At 41.1% G+C, this 20,707-nt stretch overlaps 1 protein-coding gene across 2 annotated transcripts in view; it reads right to left on the bottom strand.

Annotated features, from left to right (window-relative positions):
- Positions 1-20,707, bottom strand: part of nkain4 (sodium/potassium transporting ATPase interacting 4) — a 52,773-nt gene that overhangs the window by 12,999 nt on the left and 19,067 nt on the right. For both annotated transcript variants that reach the window (XM_084918376.1, XM_084918377.1), the window contains exons 3-5: positions 19,959-20,039; positions 11,524-11,724; positions 539-599 (exon numbers count right to left, since the gene is read on the bottom strand). In XM_084918376.1, coding sequence (XP_084774502.1) covers positions 539-599; positions 11,524-11,724; positions 19,959-20,039 — 343 coding nt within the window. The remainder of the gene's footprint in view (positions 1-538; positions 600-11,523; positions 11,725-19,958; positions 20,040-20,707) is intronic.

The following is a 20,707-nucleotide window of genomic DNA, read 5'->3' as shown; positions in this document are numbered from 1 at the left end:
AGATGTTTCAGGCCTGAGGGGGGGAGGCAGAAGGTTTGTGTTTGTTAACAAGAGCCCCATCTCACCTCTACCAGGTATGAGACGGCTGGAGTGTTAAAACGTGGGGCACACAGAAAGAAGAAAGTGAGAAAACAAAAGGCCACAGTACATTAAAGGAGGGAAATAACAGGTTTCCAACAACAGCAAGGATGACAGGCTGCGAGAGACAAGGCGCCCAGCGTACACGTGAAAGCGAAAGGAAAGGAAAGAATGGGCTGAAGGAGGTGTGGAGAGTAACACATGGCTCCTTTGGTTCTGGAGGGAAAGAAAAACAAGAGGGCCCAGCTGGTGTGGGGGAGGAAGGAGGTACAGATAGGAGAGGTATAGGGTGGGACAGGAAAAGAGGGAGAAGAAAGATGCAGCTTTATTCCCCTCAACTCAGGCGTTTTCATCTCCCTTGTGCGAGTGGTTCTGGGTGTGATTCACTCATTGTTGTGAGGCTCCTTTGCAAGAATGAGTGTGTGTATGTGTGTTTGTGTGTGTGTGTTAAGTCACTCACAGCTGTCCTCCTCCTCGGTGATAGCGCTGACAACATAGCAGGCGTACACGAAGCCAAGGAGCTGCGAACACAAAAGCAAACATAGGAGGTTAGACACCACAGACCTGCCAGGCTGAAGTTAAGCTGCTGAGTGCTTTCCTCGATAGACAAAGAGACAATAAAGGAGGAAAATGTGTTTGTTCTCCGCATCCTTAAGTAACTGGTGATGCAACACTGCTCAAAGAGCAGGGTGAAAGCCAGAATAACTTGTTCATTAATTAAATCTTTCTGTGAACAAGAATATCGAGTAATCATTAAAGACTTTTATTGAGCAAAAACATTTTAAAAAGACACCTTACAAATTTGTGCTTTACTTCTTCTTCTTTTTGCAATTTTGTACAATTCTAATGAGCTTGGAAGTAAATATTTGGTATGAACACCTTTCTTCTTCTACACAGCCTGAACTCTCGTTCATTTGTCAAGATGATCCCACACTGCTTTAATAATGTTGAGGTCTGCACTCTGATAGTGTTCCATTGTGTATCCACGTATGGCTCTACTGCAGTGCCAGTATGGCGTGCTGAAAAATGAAGCCCTTGCCAATCAGACCCTTTCCAGATGGCGTTCCAGTGTGGCTCAAAATCTGAAAGAACTTTTCTGAGTTCATAATTGAGATAACTGTAGCCCCAAACCGTGACACATTGCACGTAATGCCGAGATATGAAAAGGTTTTATGGTAACAGCTCTAAGGGAATCACAAATATTTGCAAAATAATCTTTTATGCCTGGCAATTTGTGCTACATTAGTTTAATTGTAGGTTCAACTAAAGAAATTAGATCAAATTATGTGTTTTTGCAACAGGCTGCTTGTAACAAAGTGCCTAAAACTGGTTCTTTGCTAAGCTGTCTGTTTATGTGCAGACACAACACTGATTCATAACTTCAGTTAGATGCCTTTTTTAAATGTTTGAATGATTCACAGGTCAGTATTAAGTGGCTTAACAAAAATAACCCCAAAGCAACATTCCTCTGAAAATGATCAGGTACAACGACTAGACTGAAAATGACTAAAGAAGCAGCCAGTGTCCAAAGAAAAACTTTGAAAGACCTCCATAAAGCGTCTTGCTTTATATAACTATTCCTCAAGAGCACTTTAATAAAGACAAACAAGTCCTGCTCCTTGGAAGTAAAGTATAAAGACATGAGAGGTGTCTCGAGCACTGTAAATACCTGCCAAAGCACTTAGAAATTCTCTTTTGATAATGTGATAGCCCTGTGGTGAGGAATCCTCAGAGAACTGCCATCTGACTCTACAGTTTCCCTCTCCTCTACAGAGCTTCATAGCGCCTCTCAGCAGTGTGGCTGGAGCTTTACTGTTTTGGACCATTCTTACTGCTGATACTAAATGTTTTTCTTGGGAACCAGGCAGCAACAATAACAACCTCTAAAAACTCTTTGCCACCATACCTGCCCAGCATAGAAAGGCAAAGTTAGTGTCTGGCTGGAATACACAAAGGAACATTTAGTCAGTAAAAGATACTGCAGTCGAGGGTTTCTGCCAGAAACGTTGTTAAGCCCAGTGGCTGGATTTGGCCCCACAGTGGGAGATTTAATGTTGCACTCTATTAGCACAGTTCTATTCACCAGCTGCTTCTGGTGAAGAGAAAGAGTCAAACACAGGGGAGTTTATTTCCCCTTTCTACCAAGAAACGTAGGATACAGCAGGAGAAAAACACCAAGTCACGGTTTCCCTGAGTACACATTAAACAATAACTGAAGGAAAAACGGTGTTTAGTCATAACATTTCCCCATTTCTTTGTTTTCCATTTTATTTCTACTAACACTGCAACTCTTTGAGCTTTTAGATACTTATAAAATACATTAAATAACCCAACAGCTGCAACTTTTGTCACCAGAAAAATGTCCCTATGCTCAACCCTGTCCAGGATTCAACCTTGGCTGATAGAAAGAAAAGTCCCCTCCCAGAAAATAAAAATACAAAGCCATTATTATGATAGCATTTCTCTATACTGGCTGTATATGAATAAGTGTGTGTGCTCACTCTAACTGTAATTTGCTTTACTTTGGCCGTAGGTTATGGAGTGTGCATAGAGTGGTTGCCCGTGTCCACAAACACAGCAGAAAGCAGCAGAGCCAGCACACAGCTGACTATAGGAGGAACACACGTGTGGGGAAACACAGCACTGGGAATGGCCCGTGGCACTGGCAGATGGCTGTCATCAACTCAGAAATATACACAGCGAGTCTCTGCACCCAGCCACCCATCCATCACTTGGCACTCTGCCATGCCAATTAAAACAGCGTCGGGCACGCTGCCCTGCTCGCACACTGGGTTCACAAACACAAAACCCGAGGGGGTAATGACTGTGCGCGATGATATCTATTTATGTAAGATTCATTCAACATATAACTCAGCTTGGCTGATGTAATTATAGATGAAACAAAGATAATGCGCTGTTCGTCTCTGTTGTTTGCGTTTTTGCACGTACAAAATCTGTTGGACCTTTGCTGAAGTTCCAGATGTAGATTAAATGTTTTATTTATGAGTGAAAAGCAGGTGTCACATTTAGTATAAAAGGGAAGGTCTCTGTCTCTGTGTGGGCTAGATAAGATACTCTTCTTTCTGCTTCGCTGTCACTATATTTTTTCTTTCTAATATCTAATTGCTGGTCTCACCCCATCCATTACACTGGCAGTGAAATGGAGGTGAATTAGCATATGTATAAAGCCAGTGTCAAACACAAGATGGTGTTAACAGCAGGGGGCACACCCCGTTTTTCAATTTTATTGTGTCTCGGTGTGTGTGCCCATGTGTGTTTTGCCTGTAAAAATGTGTGCGCTTATGAGTTAATATATGCATGAGTGCATGTTGATTTAAACTTCATAAAAAGGGCCCTGATTTCTCCAGTCTGGGGTTGACTCAAACATAGGATAGTCAAAGCATCAGCGTAGAAGGCCAGAGCAGGAAGCAGATGCCTGTGTAGCATATACAAGTGAGTCGAATTAAAGTGTGCGTCTTCGTAAGGTTTGTTGGATAACTGAGCTGCCAGAAAAGCTTTCATGTGCTGCTTCATTGATTTTGTCGGTGTCTGGACATTCTTTCACGAATAAATATTTTGCCATTTTGATTGAATACCTTTGCTGTTATGATTATGGCAGTGAAGAACAATGTAATAGTTCATGGTCAGTTCAGCGATAGCAAAGAAAATATGGGCAGTAATTTTAAAGCAAAGCTATGTGCACTGCAGTGCAATTACCCAACACTGCTTTTGCCTAATACATGTAGAAGCAGGTTGCTGGTGGTACAGATGTCTGGCAGATTACACTGTAATGTGAACAGGGTAATTCTAGTGTGTACCTTTTGACAGATGAAAAATATTTCCTGTCTCTTAACAATCGAGAGATGCAAAATTGTGATTCATAGTATCATAAAATGCTGAGATGTTTTGGTGTCTGATATAACAATTTTACTGACTATCAACCGAAGCCAAACACTCAAAGTGTGCCCATCGAACGGTCAGGCATGGGAAATAAATGCTGACAGCAAGACAGATCAAACACTGCATGTTACAGCTGATTTTTATCTTCCATTCCTCTTTTATATGGTTTCCACTAAATTTGGACAATTTAGTAAGAATCAGGTCAGGATATTTTTCCCTGTTGTGCTTTCTCAGATTTAGCACACAGCAGGAAATAGTCTGCTTCAGATGCGTTTGCGTTTCTTGAACTACTCGGTGCGGTTAAAGCGAGACTGCTGCCTGCAGGCGGGAACACACATGATTCCAATTCACAAACAGTAAATGCACAGTTTTATTAGCTGCGCTATTCACGCACTGGTTCAATCCCAACACCACACAGACTTTGCACAAAGGAGCTGGCAGGTAGAAGACTTAATGTCATAAGCCTGAACCAACTCTGTCAGGTGATGTCTAGAAAAGTCAGGACTGCAGCTTTGATTTTGTGTGTAAAAAGCCGACTTTTGGTGTCTGATAGAGCTTTGAAACTCCCACTGACAGCAGACCATTTTCACAAAAGCAGTTTGCAAGTACTGACGCGTAGCTCACAAATGGGAAAACTTCATGTGTCAAGAGGCCAAAAAATTCCAGCAGTTCTCCTGTTACCAATTAACAGCTAACAAATTACATCTCTCTTACTCATTCGCTCATAACAACTGACTGCAGGAAAGTCGGACACTGCATGTTAGAGCTAATCTTAAACCGATCTGTCTTCAAGTCCTTTTTTATATTGCTTCCATGCATTTAGTGCGACAGGAAATGCGATTAAAAAAAAATCAGAGACGCGAACACTGGGCGGCTTTTTGCTAGAGGCAGCAGCCAATATAGGTCGGTGTCCTCAATAACAAGTGACAGCTCCACTTATGTATCATTGCATATTAAGCGTCCTTAAATGAAGCTAATAAAATGCCTGTCTCTCTGTGTCTCACACTCAAACTTACACACACACACCAACACACTCAGTTTTCGGCACCTATGTGTAGAAATGAATGTCATATTAATTAAGCACATAAAGCCCTCGCATGTCCTCTGTGACTTGACCTCAGTCTTTCTGTGAAGACGTGCCACACTAAAGCCAACTAATTTGGCTGCCAATCATTTTTCCTTCTCCTTTGCGCTTTGTACTTTATGTGTCTTTATAGTAGTCACTTTTCTAAACACAGGTCTATATGTTCCTGTCACTCTGCAATCTGCAAACCTCCTCTACTCTCTTTCTCTCCAGCCCTCGGTGATTCCCGATTTTCGGCTCTTCTAACACTAAATACCACTCTCTTCTTTGTTTTCTCTCCTTTGTCTCCGGGGCTGCTGAGCAGTGAACAGTGATCTCCAGAATTAATAACACAGAGAAAGAAGCAAGCAGGCGGACAATTGGATACTATAACTTCAGTTCAGGAAAACAAGTAAAGATGTCCTCCACTGGGTCTTCATGCTGCCGAGTGAACTAAGCAGGTATTAGTAGTATTTCAGTGCCATTTGCATTTCTTCTCTCAGATAATGAGGCCGAAGAGAAGTTAAAGGCTCTGACATTAATGTGTGTGTGAGTGAGAAGATCAGGCACAGAGCTAGAGAAAGGTTACTTGTATTTGCATAGGCTAATGAAGGTCAAGTTTACATTGAATGTGTCTGTCCAGAAAGACACAAAGCCACCTTTGAAAATAGACTTTCACTCATAAACATCAATCCACTGGGCATGCAGCTACTTTGGTCAACCGCTGTAAAATGAATGCAAAGTGCAGCTCACGATGCTCTGGTGTCAGTTTTTCAGGAAACGAATGTCAGGAAATCACTAATGTTATTTAATTTTGATCGAAATCATAAAACATCGAGTTCATCACTTGGAGATTATGAATGTGGATGTTAACTATAAAATCTGACCTATCTGTGGTTTTCCAGTAAAAAAAAAAAGTACATTTGTCGTTGAGATATTTTAGTCATGCCTGACAGGAGCTGGTAGGATAAAAACCACTTCATGTCTAATCTGAGTCAGACAGTTGCGCTCTCGCATGCAGCTCAGCCAGGTAAAGTTAAAGGCTGCAGTTCATGTGTGATAATGACTTAGGAAGGCATTCGCTGGTTACAGCTTTTCTAACTGGAAGAAATGCTGCTTTTCTATTTCAAATAAGTAATTTGATATTCATATAAATGACAAATATCAACAAAGGATTTTGTGAAAGATAATTAGACTCCACAAAAAAAAAAAAAATTTGACAGTTTATGAAAATACTGCTCATTAGCTTTATTCAGTCACATTAGAGTAGAAATAGAAGGTAACCTCTTTGCGACTAATGCTGAAATTGTGGTTCACTAGTGGTAGCATGTTGGGAGTCCATGGACTGCCCTTATGAGAGGAGAAAACATCTGTGGATGGATAGAGTGCATAAAATATGTGGTAAAACTGGTCTGTGTGCTACTACTCATCTCGTTGTTTTTTTTCCCAGGCGGCTGGGTAGAGAGTAAAGTTATAACACACAAAGAACTAAAGTGAAACCGAGTGTTAAAACAATGCAAAGTGTCCACAGCAGCCCCTGTTGATACTTTTTGGTCTTTGATTCTTTTTAAACTTCTCCCTTTCCTGGTGATTTCTGCTGTTGGTTTCTTCCCTGTTCTGGCCCATTTGTCAACCAATCAGCATTCACAGCATATACAGCATCATCTGCGTCCAGCAACGTGCAATTGGGATTTTGAAGGACTTTATGGAAGCACACTTGTAATGTTTCAAAACCTCTCTGTATGACGTCCGTCGCAAAATACATACGCAAATTTGCACTATTGCGATACTACAAAAAAAAAAGTTGTGGTTGTTGGGAAGCAACTTGTCACCAAACAATTGCAGTCTGCCTTGGAGTGACTGCAGTCACTGCCTGACACAGTGCAGTTTGTCAAAACTATGTATGTAGACATGCTGCCAGCATGTTGCAAGCAACTGGAGTCAATCTGTGCTGAGGACATCAGCCCTGCAATTCATTTTTCCAACTCAATTAGTTGCCAGCAGGTCGTATTTGAGGGTTGCCGAGTATTTTGCAGTTAAATAGCTGTTTTGCAGCAATTGCATCACTTTTTGTGGAGGAATTTCAGTTTCAAATCTGAGGCTCTGGCTGGACTCTGCATTTCCGATGAACGTAGACTACAAACGAGTCGTAATTTTTCCCAATTTATCAAAGTTAATCACCATATTATCACAAACAGATTGCATTTAATTGCCAACTTGTTCCCATTCATCCACAAACTGATAGAAGACTGACTGTCTTATTGCTGTTTTATCACCATCCATCACTTTGAAGACAGCAACTGACTGCAAATGGTCACAGGCCTGACCCCCTCCCCTTCAAAGCAACCATTTCAAAGGCAACAAGATCTCAAGTTGTCTCCAGCCACTGTTTTGCCTTGCACAACTTCAGCCTTAGTTAACAGTTTTAGCCCCATATACTTCTCTTTTCACCATGCCACACTTAAATTCAGTTTACCTCAAGACGTTGTCAGTTCTTTGCTGCCTGGTTAATGCATGTGCTCGTAACGACGGATATCTGGGTCGATCTGCCAGCTAATTAACACAGTATTGACTGTGGCTCAGTGTCAGGAGAAAACTCACTGAGTGCACTACAATTAAAGGAATTTGCAGGTAAAACATACCACATGGGAGAAAGGGGGAGGGGATGCAGAGAGGCGCAAAACAGATAGAGAGGTGGTACAGATGTCCTGTAGGTTAATTACACAGGACTCTCTGCCTGACAATAAGGTGCCAACTCATCTGCAGAAAATTAATTGTGTGTGTTTGTGTGTAGACAGCTGCATGTTTAATGACAAACCATTATAAGGGAGTGCACAGTCCACATTTATCAATGTTTTCTCCCACATACGCAAGAACACGGGTCTGTACAGCTGACATACAACCACAAGGCATTGGGAAGTGTCTGCGGTGCTTATTTGCATCTTCCACATCAAGTAAGTGCACTTAACAGCGTGCTAATGTCACACAAACACAACAGGCTTACCCAAGCAGAAATAAAAGCTGCATAAAGAAAGCAAACACAGGCTGTTCTTCACACGCTGCCCCACACAATAGATTTTAGATGAAGTCTGAGTGAAGGAAGGAAAAATGGGGCTCTGTGGGATAAGAAACGAATGGACTGAAGCCGAAACAAGAAGGTAAATAACAAAACAAGTAGGCGCTCAATGAGCAAACAGGTAAGCAAGCATCGCACTGGAGATGAAGTTAACTCATTTAAACTTGCTTGTGTTTCACTTCCACGTTCTCCTCTGTTGACTCTTCTTTTTGCGCTCTCTCTTAAGTTTAAAAAGACCAAATACTATAATAAGATAATCTTTATCCTTCACCCTGCAAACCAGATTAACAATTAAAGTTCTTGGCCGAGACAGCCTTTGAAGTATAACAGCGACCAGTTGCTTTTTTTCCCCCCCTTCTTCTCCTCTGGTCTTGAGGTCGTTCTCTTCTCCTCTTCGCTTTTGGCTGCAACCAACAGCCCTAATAACTGCTCACTACTGCATTATAAATCTTTTAATCCCAGAATCTTTATAATCCTTTGAGGCAGAAGCTGTAAAACTTACAGTGCAGCTAAAACGCAGTGTCAATGCTGACATATCAGAGAGGTGCTTTGTGCCATTGTTATACTGGACGATGCACAGCTATTTAATGTTTTTGGAGAAATCCTCCACATGGCTCCCAGTGCATCTTACACAAAAACAGAAAAAAAAATGCATTCTCAGTAGTGCTGCTCAGCACGAGAGCTGGAATAAAGAGCATGGACTAAAGGACTTGCCAGAGAGAGCACTCTGACCTCTCCCATGTATCAGGGGGCAGCCTGGGTGCCCGTGATGTTTTAACGCTGGTGAGCTGAGAGATTCTCAACAGCCAAAAAACACACACAGACCCTGTAGACAAACAGACCCCAGAGTAGTGATCACAGCGGTCTACTCATGCCAACCCTGCTGAAAATACCCATCTAATCAACTGCGGCTGCTTCATCCACCATATTACCCTGCCCCCTGGTGCTAAAGCAAGCTGCGCCTTTAAAACAGAGAGCAGACCGACATCACAGAGCTGTCAATGCGCAAGAGAAAAAGGAGCACAAGTGACACTGAGTGAGCAAGAAATGCATTGTCATCGTTTGTTGTTTAGGTTCTTGTGAATTTGAATGACGTGAAGGTCAAACAGTGCGAGATCTGTTCAGGAAAAAGACAGGAAGACGGGCTGAGCTGTGAGAATGTGATGTGGGAAAAACATGAAAACAGAGGAAATGAGCAATGGAACGAGAGAATGACGCACACTACCGATTCTCCCGTTATCATCTTCCACCCATTGCGGGTTTCTAGGGAATAGAGATGCAACAGAAGAAAGCATTGCCTGTGGCAGCAATAACCTACGCTAAATGATATGATATCTGCGTGTGTATGTGTGTACACGAAAGCACTTTCTCCGGCTGTTTTATGAGTAGCACAGCATCTCAGACAGCTTTCACTGTTCCCTTTAAGCTTGTAAGAGTTATGTCTACAGATGTAAACTCAATTTCACATCCTGCACCATTTTTCTTTTCCTTTTTTGGCTGTCTTCCTACCCACACTCTACCTACCTCACTAGAAATGTTTTCTCAGACACAACTGTTTTATTTACCAGTAAAGCAAGTTCACAGGAGTGAAAGAAGAAAGACGGAAGACGGGACGATACAGAGAGACGACAAAAACAACTGTGGGTTTTCTGCTGACTGCATTGATCTTTTAATGACTCATTCTTATAACGGTACTATGATAACCAAACCCAGTAAACAGCGATGTGTACTATAATATCGATTTAGTGAAGGCAACAAAGAATAGAAGGACAGAGATGAAGGAAAATATCCCTCGCAGTGATAAATGAATAATACATTAACCCAGTTCGAAAAGGTTGCCTCCACTTCAAGCTAATCCTTCAAATCTTGAAGTTCCTTTTTTGGCTGAATGTTGCCTGCAGCAGCAGTAAGCAACAAAACAAGGCAGACTTCCCCTAACCCAAAGCTTTACTTCTGAAGCACTTCCATCCAGCTTATGACAAATCTGAGCTGATAGATGACAGCGATGCCTCCATTATTGGCCGATGGATCCACATTTTTCAACTTAATGAAACATGCTCCTTGGAGCCCAAACTAAATATTTAATGGCCTCTCACTGCAACCTTGAAACCCTTCTAACAAAGACAAAGGGACACCCCACTTTCTTCCTTTTCTTTTCAACCATCCCTTCAGCTCTTTCTTTTTCCCCGTCTGGCCCCGTTTTCCAGCGAGAGAGGAAAAGGGGACTAACCAAAAAAACAGTGGACATCTCAAAAGGATTCAATTTTCCTAAGCAGAGCCCTGCATTTACCCGGAGAGGAAGTGGGGATACAGGGAAAACGATGTCACTCGTGACGCTAAGATTTCAGTACCAATTTCCCTGCTCCTCTAGGGAGCGACTCCCGTGGAGTTGCAGTTGAATGCTTGGTTGAACAATTTCATGTAAATTGCAGGCAAAAGGGTGTTGCCATCTCATGTGGAGTAGAAATCCAAGGAAGGCGAAGGATAAACCAATTCACTGTGCATAATGCAAGTAGTAATGAGGTTCAGCGAGAGTGCCGGGGCTGTAAAGTGAGGCCAGCCATTTTATTATCCTTCTCCGTGGGGGCCATGGGATGAATGGTAAAATCCAGTGCTTCTCATGGCTGGGTCCCTTTGCTTGTTTCCAATCTATCAAACTGCATTCACGACACTTCCCCAGTTGTAAATAATTCCAGCATTAGATAAAATCAACAGGACTCTGAAACACACTGGTACATCGTAGTTCAAGGCTGACAACATCACTGCGTGTTCACTCTCTCTTTCTGTCTGTCACCTACTGCCAACATTAACTACTCCACATGTATTAAAGTGACAATAACTGTGAAAAATAGGTGTGGGTGTGTCACGGTGGAGTCAGAGGGTAAGTGACTGTTAGTGTGAGTAAATCTGTGCCATTGTGCGTGTCTTGAACCCAAAACTTCCTGCAGAGCTGGTCACCAAGAGTGCCCTGGCACCCATCCAGGATTGGGGCAGTCGGTCATATATGTGTGTGTGTGTGTGAATGTCCATGCTGGCAGGATGGGAGTTTTTGGCGAATTGATACAGAGCTTATAAAGAGAACAATAACAGTCCTTCCAGTGTTTGAGTAACCCGTTAGCATCTGGCAAGTCTGAGCCTCAGCAGACAAAACAACTGAGCAATTTTTCATTTGGAGACCAGGGCAGAGGAAGCTGTCCCGGACAAAATAACAGGCTGCTGTGGAACTGTACCAAAAAAGAAAGCTTAAAGTAAGACAAAAACATCACCTTCCTTTCTATTCTGTTCACATTTAACTCACAGATATCCAACTTACTGTGATACAATGAAGTCCTAGCCATCTAGACTCAGCGTATGAACGGTATTTTAATGTGCATAATGTCAGCGGGTATTGTTAACTTGTACTCACAGCAACAAGAATCTGTGCCCCACTGTGCATGACCTCAATGTACTGATAGTCCACGAAGCAGCCCATGACAGTGATGTAGGAGTGGCTCTCCGTGGTATGGACCCCAGGAGCCTGTGGCATCTCTCTCCGCACACAGCCGGGGCCATGTTCACTCCACCAGGAATGATGAGCTGAGATGTTAAATGTTAGCAGGTCACTGTCCTGGAAGGAGAAGGAAAAACATTAACTTCTTTGCTAGGACTGTATTCTTTAGTTATTAAGCACATCCATGTATTTTTTATAAGGAAACCAAGGCTAGCTTTCAAAGCAACCAAAGCACCGATGCTCAAAAGGCAGGGAGCTTAACTTTGGAAACTTACAGAAGCTGTTGGAAGACTTTTTATGATTGTAATCCTTTGCTGAAAGGGTTGGTTCATAAAATTACAAACAAGCATCTTTAGACTGCTAATGACTCTCCAAAGCCTTACTTATGTTAGCGCTGCATTGAGCTGGTTCTCAAAACACAATATAACAACATGTTCACCGTCTTTCCTTAGTGTGCTAGCATGTCAACGTTATGCCAGTGCAGCTTTGACTAATAGAAAATCACAACCAGGAAAATGTGGTTTAAAAAACCCTTCAGGCAAACATAGTGGTGACAATTATTACACTTCATCCAGCTGCAGAGCATCTGGTTCATTTGAAGGCAATCCATCAAATAACTCAACACTAACGTTTTAGTGCAAAAATTCTTAAATTTTGACCTCGCTGTAGCATTACAGGGAACATGAAGGGATTGCGAAGGTACACTCATCAACCACTTTATTAGGTACACCCTGCTAGTACCAGTTTAGACCAACTGATGCTTTCAGATCTGCTTTAAGTCTTTGTAGCATAGATTCAACAAGGTGCTGGAAACATTCCTCAAAGATTTTGGTTTATATTGATGCATTACACAGTTGCTGCAGATCTGATGTAAATCTCCCATTCCACCACACCCCAAAGCTATTGGATTGAGATCTTGTAACTGTGGAGGCCATTTGAGTACATTGGACCAGTGTGTGTGTTTTGAGTTTGTGACATGGTGTGTTATCCTGCTGGAAGTAGCCATAAGAAGATGGGTATATTGTTGTCTTAAATGGAATGGACATGGCCAGCAACAAGACTCAGATAGGCTGTTGCATTTACATGATGTTCAGTTAGTACTAAGGGGTCTAAGTGTGCCAAAAAATATCGCCCACACCATTACATCACCACTAGTCTTAAACTTTGATACAATCCAGAATGGATTTCATTTTATTTATGTCAAATTGTGAAAACAAGCAGTCTAGTCATTCTCCTCTAATCTCTGTCCTTAACTAAGAACAACCTCCCAAAGAACTACCATTCACTAGATAATTTCTCTTCCCAGTACATCAGCAGTTTCTGAAATACTCACACCAGCTCGTCTGGCACCAACAACCATGTCACTGTGTGTCACATGTCACTTAAATCACCTTTCTTTCATACTTGGTCACGACAACCTCTTGAAGTTCAAACCCATGTCTGCACACAGATGAACACATTCATCTAATACAATAAGTGACCGTACATCACATGTATGTCAGGTATTTAGTATGAGCACATTTTCATGGCATTATATACTGAGTGGACTGAACTTGTCATACCAAAAAACACATTCTACCACTTAGAAATTGTGCGATCTCTCCATGTAAACAGTTATTGTTTGCATTATTTTTTCAAATGTCTGCTTCCATCACTATATTTGACGTAAATAAAATAGCATTTATAGTTTAAAAACATTAAAAATGTCATAATTTCAAATCATCTATGTGCCTTTCCAGAAGCTGCTTGTTTCTCAGGATAACTTAGAAACATCTCAGTCACTTTTTTTGGAACTACTTTCTGAAAAAGAAAAAAAACAGCATAAATGATAATATTAATGCCATCTTTCTGTTCACATCTTAAAAATGCACTCCTCTCTCTGGACCTCAGTTGTCTTGGGTTGAACAGAGAAATCTTAAGAGGCTTATATCCTACATTTAATCGAGTAAAATCAAAAACAACTGCCGGGCTAGACAAATAATATTTCAGAATTTGGCTGAACTAAATATTATTAATATGTGCATAAGTCTCAGCCAGGAGATCTGCTGTTTATGTGAGGTTTATAAATTCTTAAGCCATACTACAGCAATACTGCAGCTTTTGGAGAAAACTTTTTTATGCATAGAAGTCTGCACGGCGTTGCTCAATTTTTACACAACCATATGAGCTCATGGACACACACACACACACACACACACACACACACACACACACACACACACACACACACACACACACACACACACACACACACACACACACAAATCAATACCCCGATACAGCAATCTAACCTTGCATCTGCCCCTCAGTGACAAGACATGCATTATTAACGTTGCCAAGTGCTGTCAGGAAACATCTGATTCCTATCAACCCCCACTGGCACATACATGGACACATCAACAACACATACATCATAATATAACCAGATTTTAAGAGCAGGGGCAGAACTGGCTCAGGAACACCGATCTTCTGGGGTTCCAGTCCCCAGAATCTGTAGTCCACATGCCAAGATATCAAATCTAAATGTGCACCTAAGACAGGCATTTGTGTGTGCGTGCATAGAAGAAAGCACAAAAAAAAAAGTGTGTGAATGTGGCTCGCAGTGTTAGAGCACGTTGAGTGGTCAATAACACCAGAAAAGTGCCACATAAACACCAATCCATCTGTGCAGTCAGTAGCAAAGTCTTCAAGGAGTCAGAAAAATATTAATCATGATGCTGATATTATCCCTCTTTCTTCTTGTAGATTACCTATCATCCCCTTCAGTTTCTTATTTTATTTTGCCATCATTCTGTCATTTTCTCAACAGTCACAAAAACAAGGACAGCTGAAGGGCAATAGGTAGGATTGTGAGGACTAATGACTTGACAGATGCCACTGATGGATCCTGCAAGCGAAGGGAACCATCCCTATCCCAGCTGTAGCCAAGCTCACAACTGCATTACGTCAGCAGTCGATACTGAAGAGGCTTTGGGCAACTTACTGTCAGGAGTGTTATTGTTATGCTTCCAGCACCCCAAAGCAGAAATCAATCCCCCCATATCATAGATTTAAGATTAGTCTACTGATGTTACTCAAACTATTTTCTCTAACAAAAGTCAATAGAGATTTAGAGACAGCTCTGTTAGAGGAATACTAGGAACACGAGGCAGTCTATAAAGCTAAACGTCGAAATGATTAGGCTCTTATTTAATTTGTCGTTTGTGAAATAAAAAGATTAGAAACTATGCTTGAGTGATCGCATTGGGGAAATAAACCTGCTTAGATGCTTTAGATTCTTCTAGTTCTGATTAGTCTCGAATTTACTTAAATTTCACAACCGTGAGCACACACAGTGAGCCGCATATTGATTCATGAGCTGGAAAGAAAGTGCTCGCGGTGGTCTTCTATCATCTCTAAAACACAGTCAGCAGACACAGTGTGTGCTGGGGATGAGTGACAGAGAGAGGCAGAGGGTAAAGTTTCACACTCCGTTCACACTAAGGTGGATCGGTATGAAAATTTGTCCACGTTATTGTTTTAAGATAAGAAAATAGAGGAGAAAAAAACACTAAAAATTTATTTTAAAAAAACAAAACTAATGGGAAGTCGAGGGAGCTCACACACAGTCACATAAAGGAGAACTTAATCCCATTTGACTAACATCTGACCAATGCTGTAGGAGGAGCAGGGATTTTTGTGAATTGCGGAAGGACGGACAACAGACTGAACATCACAAAAGCTCAAAAACTGTAATTTGTGAACAGCTGCTTTCGTCAAAATAAATTAAGCGATCACAGAGGTAGGCATATTTATGATAAACACAAAAGTAGAGTTTTCAGATTTCTCTACTGTGCAGCACTTTTATAGTCTTATAGGAAGAATAAATAATTGTCCTTTCACTTTCAGACCAGATAAAACTAAGATTAGGAAAGTATTTACTGTAAGTATTAGGCAATATTAGTCACATTTCAATTTGGGACAGTGTCTGCAGGTTTGGACACTATCTGAGCTGCGTTAAATCTATAGGTTTGATTTAGGCGAGAAGCTGCCAGGAATGAGTCAGGACAAAATGTTTCCTTTATGAGTTAAATTGAACATTACACAGATTTTGTACTAGACATCTGGCTGGCTGAAGTCTTTTTAATGTGTGGTTCAACTAATTTGGACACTGCCATTTTTATGTACAACCCCTCTGAAAAAAATTCAGAAAAAAAGGGTAAAATGTCAACTTTCTGTGAACCTGTGTCTCATGTGCAAAGCATGAGAGAGAATTAAGACTGTGAATGACCAGGGACTCTTTAAAACAGAGGTGCGTGCAGAGTAGCAGGGGTCTGTCTGTCAGTCTGTGCTGTACCATGGGGGAGGGGATAAGGGATCAATAGGAGGTGACAGAGCATGTGGCATATGACTCTGACAACCTGCCCCCTCACTTTGAGGGTCTGGCTAGCACACACCACTCACACAAACACATGCACACCCTCCAGTAAAGTTCTGTCAACATCACTCAGAGCAAGCCAGATAAAATTAGCTGACGCTGTTTTATGATAAAATGTGTTAGGGTCCTGTGTGTCAAGTTTGGCCATGCATGTGTGCATGGGATATGGTTGTGTGCGTGTGTGTGCTCCATTAGCCAGCCTTCCTCCTGGCCACCATATGCAGAGCTTGGAGCCCAGGCCGGCTCCATCTGTCGGGTTAATGCCCAGCCTCAGCCCCGAGCAGCTGTCCCCTACAAGCCTCATTATTCTAGCAGGAACCATGCAAAACCTCACAACCGCCACACGCACACCCAGCGGACGCACAAAGACATTCGCAGTGAGAGACAGACACAATTGATGGAGCCAAGGACTATCATACAATGACAAAGTCGCCAGAGCCTGCCTGGGAAGGTGTTTCTGAAACTCATTTTGGCTGTCTGAGCAGGTGTCAGATGAACACTGCCGACAAGAATTCATTATTCTCAACGGTCAAGCCTGCAACTGGACAAGCTACCCATTAGTGAAGTGGAGTGGAGAGGAGCTGCATTTTCTAGGCTTTATAAGTTTAGAATAAATAAAAAAAATATTACATATATAGATATATATCTCTATATATATATATATATATATATATATATATATATATATATATATATATATATATATATATATATATATATATATATATATATATATATATATAGATATATATATATAGATATAGATATATATATATATAGATATATATAGATATAGATATATATAGATATAGATATATATAGATATAGATATATATATATATAGATATATATATATATATAGATATATATATATATATATATAGATATATATATATAGATATATATAGATATATCAAAGGCACAATGAACAAAGTGAAAACACTTGGAGAAAGAGGTGGGGGATAGAGTGAAGGTGACAACCCAAACACTTGCCTTTGTCTGGTTGAATACCAATTTGATCTGTGCTGAGGAACCACAGGGGATCCAGCCACAGAGAACTCAAAAGTATGCATGTGTGTGGGTTTCACACTGCTTTGGGAGGGGATTGTTCCTGATTATTTACCTATTACATTTAAGCTTCCACTTGAAACACAGCAGGGTAACCCACACGTCGACAGAAACGCACCAGCCAAATATAAGAAAACACACACATACATGCACACACACATGCTGGGGGTGTTGCTGTTGTGGGTGAATATTGTACAGAATCCTCAAGGGAGTGATTTGTTCAGAGAGTGGATTCATAGATGGCTGTGTCACACATTCATTATACACTGCAAGTAATTGTGTTTACTCTGCCTTCACTGTTATTCTCACCAAGGCCTTCGGGCTTGTTCAGGCAGAAAAGACCTGGCGGCAATGCATCATATCTAATTAAAGCTGAAATATGTGTTCAGTGCCGATAAAGCTCAAGAAGCCTTAATTATGCTTTTATATTACATGGCAACAATTCTTATAGGTGCAGCCTGCATGGTGCAATAAAGCAACAGCACTGGCACAAGGTCAAAAGGAAGCTGAATCATTTTCAGGAAAACTATTACTTGAGGCTTTTTTTGTGGCTTCTTTTCCAGAGAACCATCTTTGCCTTCATCTGTCCTGGCTCTCAGGACAACTGCACCCTTTCTCTTTTGGAATTTGTAATCAAACCTCAAATTTGAAAACACTAAAAATTTAATTAGCTAGCCTTTCACAGAGATTTCACCCTCTGTCCTCGAGTGGAATAACAAAAATAAGATTTTATACCTTATCTAAGTGTGGTTTTAGAAAACAAATGCCTTCCAACATGGTTAGAGAACACACCTACCAGAACCTGACAGTTACCCTTACAGGATTTAACCCATTCTCTGCTCATCATATCAACACAGATTGTACCAGACTGAACAACTCAAACTGAACACCTGCAGAACAAAAGCGTCAACAAAAAAGAAATGCAAAAAATTTTAATGGCCTTAAACAAAAGCAAAGGAAAGAAAGCAAGGATTCAAGACGTCCAGGTCTGCATCTGGTAACATAACTAAAGTGAGGCATATGTACACATTATAGCTCATTGTGCAGAAACTCTTGTATTTTCACTTAAACAAGCAGCTGTTTTTTATGTGCATTAAAGCTATATAAAAATTTAACAGTGCAAAAGCAAATTCCTTGCTGACAGTTTAACCAAAAGGCATTTCCAGTGGAAATTGGCCGACATATCCTCTGCATAACCATGTATAATATACACAAAACTTAACAGAGGTTATACACACACAATACAGTAATATTATGTTGAAGCACAGTACGTATTAATCCACCAGGCTCCTGACTACGGTAGCCGTAATGCTCCGACAATCCATCAAGAGTTGCAGCTTCGTAGCTTGCCAAAGTTGTATTAAAACTAGTTCTGTCAGCGTTAATCTCATTAAAATGACGTTAACGCCATAAGCGAGTTAACGCAGCAAATCTCCGTTAGCCAGTTAACGTGGATCGCCCCGTGCGTGGGGCTGGATGGTAGGGCTGTGCGATATACCCAAAATCTCATATCCCGATATAAGAATTCTATCGTCCCGATAACGATATAAATCACAAAAATGTAACATTTTCTGTAAATTCTGTGAATCTCGGGCAGCTCGACTTGCGGGAAGTGTTTCCAGCTGCGCGTCATGTAGCTGGAGTCAAGTGTTTTAACAGATGCATGAAACTATACATTTCTAGACTTAAGTTGTAGCGGCCGCCGTTTTCCTTGTGAGTATTTATTACACAGCGTGCTGTGGGGAAAAGCCTGTTCTAACGTTTGAGTCTAAGGTTTATTTTTTAGCACCTGGCGGCTCTTTTTTACTTCTCATCCGTAAATAATCTGCTCTTTCACGTGATTCAGTTTATTTTGAAAAGTCTCAACAGGATCTTGAGCTTTATTGTGAAAGGTTTATGTGGAACATAAACAAGCGGACACGCGATGGTGTTACCGTCGTTGTTGCTAACCACAACGCATAAAAACAGGCGCTTGTCCGTCAGTAGTGTGGTTATATAAAATATAAGAGAAAGAGAGAACTTTAAGAAATTAATATAGCCACTACAGTGACCATCAAAACGATGAAAAAAATATTGCCGTAAACAGTTTATTTTGCGACACCACGAAACAAACGATAGCGTAAAATGAAACGATAGACGTTTTTATATCGTCATCCGATATATATCGTTATATTGAACGGCCCTACTGGACGGCGCTAATGCGTTGACGCTGTGCAGCCCCAGGTTTTTCGGCCCGCTTGCATGTTCTACCAAAAATTGTGCTTTGGTGGGTAACTGACGGATGAAAACCAAACCAGTTCCACACTACTGAAGTTGGCACCATTTTTACAAACCAATTGTGGTTCATCTGTTTCATTCAACGATCCGCTTTTGCCCTTCACATTCTCTGTCGCCGCCATGCTTTTTTTTCCGCCATGTGCATATAAAAACAAAGGCACTGCGCATGGGCGTTTTACCCATATTCTATGGGTCAGTTATATAAATATATCTGGCAAGTTAACTTATGATTTTTATTTTTGTTTTATCATCAGTGCTACAATGGATTTCAAACAACACCATCACTCATATTTTGAATGTATATTCCCGGCCCTTTCTCTCTCATAATTTCGTTGCTAGCTGGCTCACTGACCAGGTTTGGCTACTATGTTACTCTTTTATTTAGTACTCAGAAAGTATTAGGGGTACATCTTACAAGTCACATTTTTTAATAATTAATAAAAAAAAGTGGGAATGTTTCCATCCACCTGCATGTGCACATACATAACAAAGATTTATCTCAGGCACAAACAGTAATGCTTCAATGGGACGAAGACACATGAAGGAAGATCCTGAGAAAACAGCTAGGCTGGAATTTTGACATTCTCACCTTGGACAGGCCTCCTACTTCCAGGTAAAAACAGATGATGAAGACGTTCCAGGCTACCCAGATCGCGGCCCATACCGTGTACTGGAGGGGAATAAAAAACTGTTTAGCTGCAGAGAAAATTGAAGACAATATGACAGTTTCAAAATAAATGGCAGGCTGGATGAATAAGGTAGTAAACAAAGAAAAGGTTGTGGCCACTGGGCTTTCAAACCTACATAGCTCTATACACATGCAGACACTATACACACACAAATTTATATGGAAGACCTCTTTTTTTTCTTCATGATGCCAGTAAGTTCAGCAAGTCTATCTGAGCCCTAAGGGGGCTGCAGGTTTTTAAGAGCTGAGTGAAGCTCAAAACTAAACCACTTCTAAAATTGTACGCTTAGACAGCCAACTGTTGACAGCTATAGAGTGCTACTGAGCGGTATTCACTGACAGACTCATCACAGTGAAGATTGTCAAATCCTCTGACTCATGATGAACTGTGTGTTTAAAATGTCAGCGAAAGAGTAAAGGGCAAATCAGTGCCCCTGTAAAAATGTTCGTGTTAGATCTTGGAACCCCTTAGCTTGCACTCTTCCATTTTCCATCTGACAATAGACAATGGCTGAAACTTTTCCTCCTTCCTCCCCTCCCTTCAATTCCTGCTTCCTCTGTGTCTTCATTTTATCCTGCGTGGCTTCAATCTATCCTCCCCTGCCTCTCTTTATTTATTCTGTTCTCTGTATCTGTTGCACACTCCTCCA

The sequence above is a fragment of the Perissodus microlepis genome, chromosome 20, assembly GCF_051167445.1.
Source record: "Perissodus microlepis isolate ML-2025 ecotype Zambia chromosome 20, ASM5116744v1, whole genome shotgun sequence".
Classification (NCBI taxonomy): Eukaryota; Metazoa; Chordata; class Actinopteri; order Cichliformes; family Cichlidae; genus Perissodus; species Perissodus microlepis.
Note: the sequence above shows the minus strand (reverse complement) of the source record. Positions and strands in the feature narration are given on the sequence as shown.